The following is a 14,336-nucleotide window of genomic DNA, read 5'->3' as shown; positions in this document are numbered from 1 at the left end:
ATGTCAGAGCAAAGAATAAACCCTGACCTCTAATGAACTTAGAAACTGAAATAGCCTGAAATTTGAACCCACGTGCAAGTGAATAATTAAGCTCCTTTGGACTCTCTCTGCTCCCTGTCTGTGTATCTGTGATAGTACAAACCTGCTCCATTTTAGCACGTTTGCAAATCTGCCTAGTCCACAAAGTACCCATCTCCAAAGAAGAAGGTATTGCATTGGGCTTTACAGCCTCATCCTTTAGCCGCAGTGTGGCACACCCATTTGTTAAGTGACTGAGTTCATATTTTGAAGGTCCTTCAAGAGATAACTTTCCAGAGTATTATTTGACATGAAGGTTTTCTTTCAAACAGGATTACCAAACCAATAACAATGACCAAGCAGTGGTTGAAATCTGTATCACACGAATCACAACAGCCATCAGAGAAACAGAGTCGATTGAAAAGCACGCAAAGGCCCTTGTGGGGCTCTGGGACTCCTGCCTGGAACACAACCTGAGACCGTCCGGGAAAGATGAAGACACTCCCCACGCAAAAATCGCATCTGATATCATGAGTTGCATTTTACAGGTACGTCAGTGTTCAGCATCATGCTATTTGAGACCGGCTTGGCAGCTTAGGTGAACACGTGGTGTCTCTGAACCGAGAGCCAATGTTTCTGTAGCATTCAGATACTGTAAAAAGATACCACCAACCATCAGTAGCTAAGCTGAGCAGGCTGGTAATTAATAAACCGAGAAGGTTGTACTGAGCCCCTACTGTATGCAAGACACACTGAGGGGAATTCAGAGTAACACCACAACAAGCTCTGATCTATTTGGAGAGATAAGACGTGTATATAAAAAAAGCTAACAGTAAAGCACTGTGTGTCCAGATCCAAATGAGGAACATTGGAAAATTCAGAAAAGGAGACCAAAGAGGGGTTGGAGTCTGAGTTGAGGGGCAGTGAACTTGGAATATGTGGAGAGAAGTGGCTAAGTCATTTTTAAGTGCATTTCTGTATGTACTGTGAATTTTCCATTATAATAATATTTGCCTGTTCTGACCGTGTTTAAGTTCTTTCCTTTGGCATAAACATGAATTTAGAATTTTGGCTTAGCCATGAACTAATTATGTAAAATTAAAATGTTGGACAAGTCACATAACTTCTAAGCCACGGTTTCCTCCCTACAAAATGCAGATGAAGTGACATTGTGACAAATTTTACCAACCAGTAATGTTGATACTTGTTTCTTTAAAAAGAATTCTGTGGTCAAATAAGTTGGGAAACACTGAATTCAGTTTTTCCCTTTTGAGCTGTCAGAATGTTTCATAGCACATTAAAAGCTCTGAAAAGTCCTGCAATAAAGAAAGCTGGTTAATTGTTTAGAACAGCATTTTGCAGTCTGATTTGACCATGTAACTTCCTTCCCCATCTCACCCCAACACAACGTTTATGAGCATCCCTCAGAACTAGTGTTCTATTGAGCATAGGTCAGGAAATTCCAGCTATGTTAAAGTGTTTAGCACTGTGTGGAGCAGCTAATATTAGCTTCCTTTCTTCTGTTTTTTCTCACAGTTGTCTGTGTTTAACTGAAGCATATTGCATTTTGTCTGCTCAGTTCCGGGACTGGTCAACTGAACAAAAGAGTCTCCACACACTATCATACTGTTTTTCCTTTGTCCCCAGGGTTAGAGATGGGAGGGGAGGAAATGGGAATTTCAGCGAAATTAATGGAAGATTAATGCTTTTGGATATAACAACAAAGACCTAACACACCTTTTCTTCATTGATTATTCTTCTATTTTTATCTTGAGTATTTATTAATTTTTAAATTTTATTTATTTTTTATACAATTTTTAAAGGTTACACTCCATTTATAGTTATTACAAAATATTGGCTATATTCCTGGTGTTGTACAATACATCCTTGAGCCTATCTTTCACTCAATAGTTTATACATTCCACTCCCCTACCCCTATGTCGCCCCTCCTCCCCTCCACTGGCAACCACTAGTTTGTTGATTATTCTTGACTATGTTATTGAAATACATCCGAAACATAGATTATTTCACTCCAAAGTGCCACTCCACAGACATTCAGACAGAAACTCATAAGTCAGCCCGATTCTCCAGCTCCCCCTGTGATTTCAAAACCACTGGTCTAGATTCCAGCAGCACTGTCCCACAGAAATACAATGCAAGCTACAAACATCAGCCACACATGGAATTTAAAATTTTCTAATAGCCATATTAAAAAGAGGTGAAAACAGATGAAATTGATTTGATATTATATTTTCCTTAACCCAATATATCCAAAACGTTATTATTTCAACATGTAAGAAGTATAAAAATTAATGAGATGTTTTACTTGTTTTGTATACTAAGTCTCATAAATCCATTGTGTGTGTTAGCATATCTTACTTTGCACTGGTCACAATTCAGGGGCTCAGTAGGTTCACTCGGCTCCTGTGTTGGTACAGTTCTAGAGAGTCTGGATGGAGATCGAATTTGAAAGGGTTATGAGCAATTATCGGGAATTTTACCAGGCAGGAAAAGTGGAGTGAGAGAACATTCCAAGTAGACAAAACAGATTGTACAAAAGTCCACATTTGTGAAATGAGACCCAGATCAGAGAACTAAGCAGGCTGACCTTCCAAAATGCCCCAAAGTCTAACATAAAGGGGTGTTTCATTCTGGGTAAGGCATTATGTCTCCTACTTTAAAAAGGGGATGGTGGGGAGCAAATAAAAACGTGAAACTCACTGCTGATCAAGGAGAATGAGTTTGTGAGATTGTTGAGAGCAGGGCCCTGAGGACAAGCACTGACATTTTGGGAAAGGACAGAGAAAAGGGCTAAGGGTTAGGCGTCTTGGTTGAGAGGGACAAGTGAGTCACAGGAGTGGGAGATTCTAGCCTGTAGGGCCAGTGTGGTCACAGGGCGTCCATCGTGTGCCCTCTGAGCAGGCAGAAGGTGTAATAATGGAAGATGGAAAGCCCTAAATGTAAACTTGCCTTTTTCAGAGCAAAGTGCAGCAATTTGTCCAGGCTACCCCTAGGGGTGTGGTCCCAGAAAGTCATTTCCCACGAACCAAAGGCAAGCCTGTGGTTGCAGCTTTGGCATTTAGCTTTCAATCAGATTTTAAGGGGAACATTTTGGCCTGTGGTAAATATTGAAAAGAAGATTTTGTCCTACTTGTAAAATAGGTTCTTGTGGGAAACACGTAGAAATCCAGATGACTCATATTCTGTTTTGTTTTTTCAGTAAAATAAAACAATAGGTCAACTTTAAAGTCAACCACTTAACATTTTTAGCTACACACAAAGATTCCCTCTCCGCCCACCTTACCTCCCAAGATAAGCAATCCCAGCCTCACACAACCTGATCAAGCAAGGGCCCACCAGTTTTTCTGCCCGTATTCTTAAACATTTTTTTTTTCTGGCCACTTTGCTGTCATTTGAAGCTAAATATGTTCACACACACACAAGAAAAAACCTTTTTGTTTCCCTAAATTTCCTTTTTCAACGTACACTCAAACCTACTTCAGATGACCATTCCTATTCTACTTTTATATCTTTTTTTTTTTTTTTTTTTTTTTTTTTGCGGTACGCGGGCTTCTCACTGCCGCGGCCTCTCCTGCCATGGAGCACAGGCTCCGGACGCGCAGGCCCAGCAGCCACGGCCCGTGGGCCCAGCCGCTCCGCGGCATGTGGGATCCTCCCAGACCGGGGCATGAACCCGCATCCCCCGCATCAGCAGGCGGACCCCCAACCACTGCACCACCAGGGAAGCCCCCCTATTCTACTTTTAATAATTAGTGGTTATACTGCTTTCTTTTCTTGGTCCTAACTGTATGAACTTGCAACATTTACCTCAAAATAGTTGTAAAATTTTCAGAATTCACCTTCTATACCTTCCTCAGTGCAGAATCTGTACATGGTTGAGGCATGCACTTGTGAGTTCTGGTTTCTTTTGTGGTGGGTGATACTATCCTGCCATCCCACCCTGTGTCCTTAGACATCTGTAAAATGAAGGATGAATCAGGTGAGCTCTCAGATCACCTCCTAGTCTGAAATTCTGACTCCCTTAGGAGATGCTGAGAGGTAGAAGAACAAAAGGCTTTAGAGCTTGAGGGCCTTAGAATCAGATACTCTTGGTCTCGTATCAGTGAGAGATTGGCAAATTATTTCATCTCTCCAAGCCTCTGTTCTGCCATCTGTAAAATGGGCATAACAATACTTGCTGCTCACGAAGAACAATTTTATTATAAAAGCAATCTCCATTTGTGATCCAGCCTCTATCTGGAAGTACGTATTTCAAACCACAGCTTCCTCTGACCAGGGTTCTATATGGAGTTGGCCAATGCTTATTTGTTTGCCTGTAGAAAAATCCTGAAAGTGTAGATACCCCTCTCCCCCTCCACAAAGCACATTACATTCTAGGATAAATCCAAACCTGAAGAGGGTTGAAGAAAATACACATGCACCTCAAGGGGGTTGTAATTACTGACATAACTGGTGGGCTAGAAGGAAATTCTAGAGAACCGACAGACCAGCCATCATGATGTTGAGAGCCAATGCTTGGTTTTCTCCTCAGTACAAGTTACAGTGGTTTCAGCCTCTTCCCCAACCAACCAAATTGCTTAGCAGAGCTAATGCCAAGTAAGCTCTGGCTTTTATCTCTTCCTCCACATCTTCTCGCACTGTTGATGATCATTTGAAGAGGGAGGTAGCCAAAGCAGGGAGGAGGGAAGAATGAAATAGCCACCAAATTCACTGTGGGAAAATCCAAAAGTATCTGTTTTTCCTTCTTTATAGAAGGACCCCCCACTATCCATTCACCTTGATTCCACGCTTCAGTTTTCTTATTTCCTCTTCCCCAGTTAATGCTGCATGAAGATTCAAAATCTGTCCCTGGCTGGCATGCAAAATGCCTTAGGCAATGTTGAGAGCATTTCCTTTTCAGCTCTCAGAGGCAGGACTGGTCATGTTCATCTAGAAGTTATCCCAGCTCTACCATTTACTGGCAGGGTGATCTTGGGCATTTCATCTTTCTGTGCCCTAATTTCCTCATCTATAAAATGAAGGTAAGAGTAGCTGCCTCATGAGTTTGTTGTGAGGATTAGATGGATAGACATTAAAAAATAGACATAAAATATTTAAGACACAGGAAGTGCTCTATGAGGATTAGCTCTGGTTGGTATTGTCATCATTATCATCATCTGCAGGAAGCTCGAAAATAGCATCAACACTTTGTCATTTAATTATTTATTTTAGCCATCGTTCATTGCCTGTCTCCCCCTAGCCAAAATAGAAGCTTAGTTTTATTCACTGATATGGTCCCATCACCTAGAACAGTGAATGGCACATAGTAGGTGCTCAAGATAATATTTACTGAATGAATTAATCAATGGACAAATGAACACATGAGTAGCTCAGGAGACCTGACTGCCCTCTGGCTTTTGTACTAGCCGTGCTTCACCCCAGAGTGGGCCCCAGTACCATTTCCTCACTTAATGCTGCATAAGACAGGGGCATGAAATGGGAGGAGATGGGGACACCCCCCTACCCCCCAGGTTCCTGAGACCCACTCCCTTATTGCCTGTCAGAAAATACACTGGGAAAACTTAAGTGGATGCCATTTAGATTTTATATATAGCCATGCTGCTAAGAACCAAACATTTTATATATAAATCCAAAATTTGATTATCTGATCCACGATGAGGATGAAAAACAATAAAATAACCATTTTAATATATGGCATTTAATATTTCTTGAGATTACTCTTTTACGGCTCTTAGTTGAATTCAAGGCCTGAGACCAAAGAGCTTTTTAGTTGCTATCACCTCAGATATCTATCTCTTTTACTTAGCTTTATTCTTTTCAATTATAAAACACTGGGAAACCTTCCCAAAGTGCATTTTCCAAAGGAAAATCTCCACCAGCAGCTCAAATTGGTGCTAATCTAGTCAAGAAATAGAATTCTTGGCATCTGTAGAACAAAGCCCTCTTGTTTTGTGTCTACTGCTGGATATAACCGTCCCCATGAGCAAGTCTTTATTGCTACCTTGTACTTCACTGAATTGTTCCCTGAGTGCTGAGTATTGAATTGTGCGTAAGAAGATACACATGCCGTCATGCTCACATCTGCATGGAGGGGCAAAATGTAGCGTAAGCTCTGGCATTAACAGTTGCTGTTAAAGTGGTTTATTTGTACGAGCAATCACAGGGGCTTTGTCTGCATGTATACCATTAGCATTCTTGGGATCCAAATAATCACAGGGATAAAATAATTTCAGGGGCCTGAGATCTACTGCATTAGCAAATCCTTTTGCTTCACGTGAGAGCAAAGCTCAGCCATTGGAAGGAGGTCCATAGGACCCATGTTTGCCCAGCCTCACCTTGGCCTACCAACCCCTCACTCATATCCTGTTGCTGTCACTAGTGCCCATGGTCTCGTGAAACACTAGGAACTGTCTAGATGCTGTTTAGAGATTGAGAGCCTTTGGTGGCAATTCCTTGGTGTTTATATGAACTATTTGCTCTTTGCTTAATGTTTCACTTCTCTTCTCATTTGAGAGATTTCCAGATGACATATGTGGGAGGAAAACAGAAAAATTGAGTGTGTTAAAGTTTTGTTTTGTTTTGTTTTTTAATAATGATATTATACATTAAAAATTTTTTTAATAATTTTCACTTGGAACCACACTTCAGAGACTTCAATAGCTGCCCACTATTTTTCCCTAAGACATCTAGAATTGTTGTAAAAAAAATATGACCAAATTGGTTAAGACAGCCTGTTCTTTCATTGTTGCTGGCAAACGTTAGCTCATTCCCAAGGTTTAAAAACATTAGTTTAAACCTTAGCTGTTAATATGATTTTCACTGATCTCTTACTATGCCTGTCAGTGTTCACAATTAGCAGGAAACACTTGAGTTGTACTTCCAGTGCCACCATCGTGGTTTCTCAAAACGTTACAGGTAAATATGCTCAGAGACATTTTCCTCCAATGGAAGGCGTATATTTCTCTAGCTGCAAGTTGTTTTGGCTAAAGACAGAAAAGATAAAGTAACTGGGGCATGATATTCTTTGTTGGAAAGCTCTAAGAATTGTGTGATTGTGTTCCACTCTCAAAACTACAGCTTTGGCAGCCATGACAGGGACAAAGATATGTCATGTAAAAGATAAACTAGCAAAAATCTACACACTATGGAGAGATTGGGGCAACCCAAGAAAATTGATAGATGAGACGGAAGCGTTTGGGAAATACTCTGTTCAAATTGGGGTATAACTTAAATGTAACCTTAAGGGAGCGGGCATAGAATAAGATTATAACAGAGAAAATCGACAAATCATTCGGGCTTCCTAAACACCACATGTCTGAAGTGCATGTCAACAAAAAGAGGATGCTCAGTATGGGGTCATTATTTTGACACATTTCCTCAGCACTGTCTGGGGGGGGTGAAGGGTGGGTAGAGACTTAATCTGATGGAGAGGAAAGTTTCAATCACCAGACATGGGGATTGGCTGTAGGGCAGGACCGTTAGGTTTCACCATGGCCTAGATGAAATAGCCCTCAAGATATTCCTTTGCTCTGATCTGCTCTTGTGCCCATGAGTGAACATTCTGGTTAGTAATCTGGCTCCTGATTTCCTAATGGTGTGAAAGGGTCTGACCTGAAAAGACTGTCTCTGTGAGAGAGTAAATTGGCATACCTGATCGTGCACCAGCCTTTTGGAAATCCCTCGGTGTGAGTTTCCCTCAGTGGATGCAAACAGTTCTGTAAGGCCTGGCCAAGTACACAGGCAGACTTCTAATGCTGAAGGGTGGGGAGCAGCCAGCCTCCCAGGGATGCCTGACAGCTCATCACTCCAATAATGGCCCAGTCTAATCAGGCACAGTTAAATTCCAGGAGGGGAGACACTCTAGATAAAGCCCGATCTGAGAGAAGTCTGGCTGCAGTCCTGGTTCTGATAGTTAGATGGTGTTAGGAACTCTAAGAAGGATAAGACAGAGACTTACTGAGTGGAACTGATACATAAACACATGATTTGTCACCAAGGAATAGGGTCAGAGCTTTCATCATGGCTGACTTCATGGTGAGACATCAACTTAGGTTGTTGAGTACCTATTTTCTCTGCTCAGGAGTCAGACTGATCCTTGAATCTGAAAAATGGGTGGAACTACAGGAATGGATTATGGATTTATCAGGTCTATTTTTGTTTCTAGGGACTGGGAAGAAAAAAAGTCTAAGCATAAGAGACTTAATTGGCTCACTTAGAAAATTTTAAGGATAGAACTGGCCTCAGGCACAGCCTAACACATGGGGCTCAAATGATGCCACCAGGTTTCTCTTAACTTGTCTCAGATAGATCCATGTTGCCTTGAATCTCATACATATTCTCTCCTACTGAGGTCACAAAATGACAGCTGCTCTTGATCTTCCATTCTCAGCATTTTGAATACAACAGAAGAGAGAGAGTCTCTTTCACAGAGCCCTTGAATGGCTCCTCCATTATAATTGGGTAACTTGCCCATCCCTGAACTTATCATTTGGAAATGTGATTCTCTGGTTGGTCAACGTCTGAGTCATTTGATGGCCCATGAAGCTAAGGGTGTAAGTGCCTTCATTAGAAGTACCTGGGAGGTGGCCGTGGAAGTCCTATTTGCTAAGGAGTGTGTAACAACTCACCTGCCCAATCAACTAGCCCTGAAAATGGATGGCACTGGAAGCCATTGCTGGCAGTTGGTGACCCAAGCAAGAAGGTGGGAGCGAGCAGGCCCTTTCCCAACCCCATCACCTGCCCTTCCTTCTTCCCACCACATTGGGTTCCCAATCATAACTATCACTATAGATTTGTATTTTCTTCATTAGTTATTCAACTTGACAAATGTTTATTGAAGACCTGCTGTAAACCTAGAATTGTGGGAGGTATTAGAGGGGATAATCTATGGGTAGAAAGATAGAAGCATTTTTCACATGAACAGTCAGAGAAAAACAACCACTTTTTATTTCTAAGGTAGTAATGTAAAGTTGAACAAATTGTGCACTGTGCAACTTTTGCTTTATAGTTAGCCTAAGGGGTGGGGTTGATGGTTAGAATGGTTAATGGTAGGGAAGACATATCATTCATTTGTAAGAAAACAATTTGTATTTTCCAAATAGTATCCCCTAATTAGGTAATTGAATGCTGATGGCACTATTGTGTATGTAAGGATATTGATGTTCAGTCACAAAGTACATCAAAAAGAGAATTATTTCAGGATCCAGAATTCCTTTAGTTTTTTAGCCTTACGTTCATTCATCTTTTTCCTTCCGAATCTCAGTCGAAACTTTAGTTTTTAACATACAGTCAGGAAGCAACTGATTCAACATTCCGTAGGGTTTTTTTTCTCAAGTATAAATCTAAGTTATTCCTCTCATCAGTGACTCCTGATCACCCTAAAGATCAATTCCAAACTCCTTAGCATGGTGCCAGACCTTTCATAATTAAGCCTGTTTACCTCTCCAGTCCCCTCTCTCATCTCCTACCCCAGTTTTCCCATGTGTACCCCACATCATCCATACTGAACTATTTACAGTTCCTCAGATGCACAAGTTCTCTCACCTTTCTGCTTTCACACACGCTTTTCCTTTTGTCCACTCCTTTCCTAGCTATCTCCCAGCCATTTCCTCTTCATCCACCAGGTCTCAGGGAAGACATCACCTCCTCCAGGAAGTCTTCCTTGACACCCCCTTCAGACTGGATTAAGCGCTCCTTTTCTGCTCCCTTATCCCCCTGCACATTCCTTATCATGGCCCTCATTAGCCTATGCTATTAAACGCCAGTTTGCCTCGAAGTCTCCCTAACAAGAACAAGGGTTCCCAGAGTTCCCAAATACAAGGAAAATAAGGTGGGCCCTGTGTTTTCACAGCTGCACTCTGAGAGCTTAGCTCAATAAATATTTTTCAGATGAATGAATAAATGAATAAAGAATGAACCACTTATTATTTGTTGATTTCTTATATTTCCTCAGAATTACAACCGGCCCCCTGTGATGGCATTAGCCATCCCCATTGCAGTGAAATTCCTCCACAGAGGCAACAAGGAACTGTGCAGGAATATGTCCAACTACCTGTCCCTGGCTGCAATTACCAAGGCAGACCTCCTGGCCGATCACACAGAGGTTATAGTAAAGAGCATACTCCAAGGTATGGTGCAACGGCTGAGCTTGGGGACGTGTTTTAACAATCATTTTAAAGTATTTTCATGAAGCAGTTATGGTTTGTGGAAAGTAAGACTTTGAGTATTGAGAGGTACGTTAGATTCTCTGCTTTGCCACTAGGTGGCTGGGGAACATGGATAAGGTTACTTGAGCTGGCTGAGTCAGGGTCTCTTCACCAGGCAGATGAATTCTTTGGACTCATTAGATGAGTCGCACGCTTCCTTTCAACTCTTCATGTCTCATTTGGAGAACTGTGTTTTCCGTGCTTCTGGTAATCTTGTCCAACTACCAACTGTGCAGAACCTGTCTGTACTAAGTGGAATGTGTCCCACTGCTGTCGGTGGCAGATGGAAAAGCTCTTCATCCTTTGTTTTCCAAAAGCACAAAATGCTAGATAAAATACACCAGAGAATGTGTAAAGACCTCTTAAATGTGAACACGATTTGGGACTGATTTATAATTGTGTTAAATACTACCATAAAGTATCAAATGAGGACATCTCTGTTAATGTTTTCATATTTGTATGAAAGAGATCAGGTTAGTGCAGTCAGAATATTCTCTTTTCTTGTATTGTTTTCCTTTGGTTTTAGATCTATCAGAAACCTTTTTTTTGTTTGTTTGTTTTGGGTTTGGGATCAAAGAGCAATATATGGTATTATTTGATAGGTACCCAGATATCCCCAGCCCTCATTAATATAAATGTCTGAGGTCCATGAGTATCTTGGCCCACATTTGACTGCCACAGGCCCACATACTCAAATGGAGCATCAGCCCTCTGGAAAGTGCTCCCAGACCAAGTATTTCTGAAAGGCCCCAGTATTCTCTTCTTGCCACAGCATAGTGTGGTGATGCCCATCTCTACCACCCTGAGCCCAGCAAACTCTGTGGACTGCTACCATGGAGGCCCCAGGAATGGACTTGCCCCACACTGTCCTGCCCGGGATGGCAGCCTCTGTCCCTTTGTGCTGTTACCCCTGAAGTTTCAGAAGCCACCAGTCCTCAGTCCACTGTGGTAGGATGGGGAAGAGAACCTGTCTTTCCCCTTCGTGTTAGACTTTGGTAGACAGCCAGAGCAAGGTTGCTTGGCTCCCAGTGTCAAAGTATGGTACTGAGTTCACAGTAGAATATGTTGTTCCATTTTATCTGAAACTCTCTCTTTCTTCCCTGGGCTCAACTATCCACCCAAGAGTCAGGCTAGTAACAAATTAGTCCACCAGTTCTCAAAATTCCTACAGCCCACCAAGGACCAAGATTTTGTTCACAATACCAGACATTCCCAAGAAGAGCTCTTAGTACCCGCCCCCAACCCTGGACATCTGACCAGCCACCCCAGTGGTCTGCCAGATGCCCAGTTTGTCTGAACCCCAGCCATGACAGTGGGGTTTGGCTACAGGACTGAACTGCTAATTTCTCTTTATGCATGATCTAAATTTGCTAGAAGTCCAGGAAAGCAATTATGCTTTTTTCACCACCTTGACTACATATTTGGTACAGATTTTATAGAAATTACAAACACACATGCCACACATTTTAAATCCATGATAGTTAGACTTGCAAGTAACTGATTTATGAGGGGAAAAAATGGAATTGTCTCTTTGCACCTGCCAAGAACTTAACTCATGTATTTGTTTTGTTTTGTTTTTTTGAAATGCACTTTCAATGACAAAGAAATCTTTTGAAACGCAAAATACGCTTTCTGAATTAACTGCTAGTATTTAAAATAAATGATTTCGTTTATTTGATCTGGCACTATGAAAATCATCATAAAATAAATGAAAATTTAACCTATAAAAGGTTGGGACTAAATATTTCAGGGTCAGATTTTTAGGACTGATGTGTCTGTAAAAGTCTGCAATCACTCACATAAGCCTATCAAACTCTGAGTTGCAAAACGGAAGGGATCTTTGTGTCTCTGAGTAGTAAGTTTCCTGCTCTGCAAATCTTTGTCATATATCCCCTGCAAAACAGCCTTAGGAGGCATCATTGGGATTTCTTTTTTCTTTACATGTAGTTTTCTCCCCTTTCGATTTTCCTCTTTGATTTATATTATCCTAATCCTTATTCTCCCATTTTTCTACTTCTGCAGAAAATGCTAAAGTGTTAGAGTTATTTGATTTGATCTGTTTTTTTATTAGACTAGAATTGTAAAATTGTAGAATCTTAGGTTGATTCAGCTCAGTTACCCAGGCAGTGCTTGAATCCCCACAAAATTGTCATCCATTCAGTGATAACAATAATAATTATAATAACAGTAATAACTACAATGGCTAGAATTTATTTCATGCTCTCTTTATGCCAAATGCTGTACTAAGCATTTTATACTGGTTAAATCATTTAATCCCCACAAGAATTCCATAACAGAAGTCCTATTATTATCCCATTTTACCAATTAGTTATAGCTTAAGTAACAGAAACCCAGGTATAAGTAGCTTGATGATGATGATGAAGAAGAGGAAGAGAAGGAGAAGAAGGAGGAGGAACTCCTTACTGGCACACATGACTGAAAAATGCATGAATGTATCAGATTTCCCATATGGATTGATTCAGGACTCAAATGTGGTCCCAAAAAGTCATTACTCGGTTCTGCTTCCTGTGGATTGGTTTCACTTTCATGTTTCATGTAATGGGCCTCTCTCATCATGAGAGCTCACATGAGCTCACATCATCATGAATACCAGTTAAGAAAAAGAAACTCCATATCCAGTCTTATTGTCCCTGTTTGACCACATGCCCATTTCTGAACCAATCCATCATTGCTGCGGGGAGATACAGTACTTCAACTGGCCGGACTAGGGTCATGAGCCACCCTCAGAGCAGGAGCTGATAGTAAACTCACAGAACCATATGGATGAGGAGTAGATAACCTGAAAATCCAGGACTGTAGCCAACAGTGTTGTAAATTAATACTGGGTACCAAAAAGTAGCCTTATGTAAATATTTACTTTTATCCCTTCATACTTCTTAAGAGATTCAGTTCACTTCTTTGGCATGCCAAGATCTCACTGATAATGATCCTCCATTTCAATATATCTCCAATTCTTCCAAGGTTCTTGTCATCTGTAAATTTTATGAACAGAATCACTCTATCTTCATTTTAAAACGGTAATGAAAAGGTAGACCCAATGGGGCCAGGCAAGCCTTGTGGTGTACCACTGGCAACTAACCCCTTACCCTTGGTTGGTGTTATTCCATTGATCATATTTTTTCAGTTGTGTTGTATACATGTCTATCCCTAATTCCAAACCAAATGCGTCCTTTAAGCTTAAATCAATCATGAGAGAATGTCAAATGGGGTTTTAAATATTTATCCCTGAAGGCTAGTTCCAAGCCAGTGTTTTACTACTTCCCATTATTAATTTTCGTATATGAGTAATACTATTTACTTTTACATTAAATGTAAATATGAATTCATTTATTCAAATTGCTTAGACTCCATTTGTCTGTTTTGTGTTCTTTGAATTCTCCCAGTGAGAAGGAAATTCTGAAAGTCCTTCTTTTTGGAGAAAGGATTAAAGGCACGAGCAGAATGTTGTCTTGATTTGTATTAATACTTGAACGCTAAGGAGATAGAGAACCTGAATGTCCCTATATCTAATAAGACAATTCTGTCAGTATTTTTAAATCAACCCACCAAAAAAAAAAAAAAAAAGCCTGTCACATTTAGTATTATATGCAAATTAGAACAAATATGCAAGGAGTAATTACAGTCTTATCTAAACTTTTTCATATAATTAAAAAAGAAGATAGGGTGGAAGGGAGATGCAAGAGGGAGGAGATATGGGGGTATATATATGTATAACTGTATATATGCTATATATATATGTATATATGCTATATATATATATATAACTGTATATATGCTATATATATGTATATATATGTATAACTGATTCACCTTGTTATAAAGCAGAAACTAACACATCATTGTAAAGCAGTTATACTCCAATAAAGATGAAAAAACAAAGCATTATGGAAATGTATGGGCACAGATTTTTGTATAACAATATTAATGAAACTACAAAACAGAACCTAAAATACTGCTTTAATGAGTACGTGCACAGCACCTTGCAGGTGAATCACAGTACAGTTTCCCTTTTATTCTGCTTGCTTGGTAGTTTACACATGTTATTATATATGCCTGCCTGCACTTAGCTGT

General features: G+C 40.4%; 1 protein-coding gene across 5 annotated transcripts in view; it reads left to right on the top strand.

Moving 5' to 3' along the window:
• Positions 1-14,336, top strand: part of VEPH1 (ventricular zone expressed PH domain containing 1) — a 216,775-nt gene that overhangs the window by 33,753 nt on the left and 168,686 nt on the right. For all 5 annotated transcript variants that reach the window (XM_032631409.1, XM_032631407.1, XM_032631408.1 and 2 more), the window contains 2 exons: positions 351-566; positions 9,992-10,166. In XM_032631409.1, the coding sequence (XP_032487300.1) occupies positions 351-566; positions 9,992-10,166 (391 nt within the window). The remainder of the gene's footprint in view (positions 1-350; positions 567-9,991; positions 10,167-14,336) is intronic.

Source organism: Phocoena sinus, chromosome 4 (genome assembly GCF_008692025.1).
Source record: "Phocoena sinus isolate mPhoSin1 chromosome 4, mPhoSin1.pri, whole genome shotgun sequence".
Classification (NCBI taxonomy): domain Eukaryota; kingdom Metazoa; phylum Chordata; class Mammalia; order Artiodactyla; family Phocoenidae; genus Phocoena; species Phocoena sinus.
Note: the sequence above shows the minus strand (reverse complement) of the source record. Positions and strands in the feature narration are given on the sequence as shown.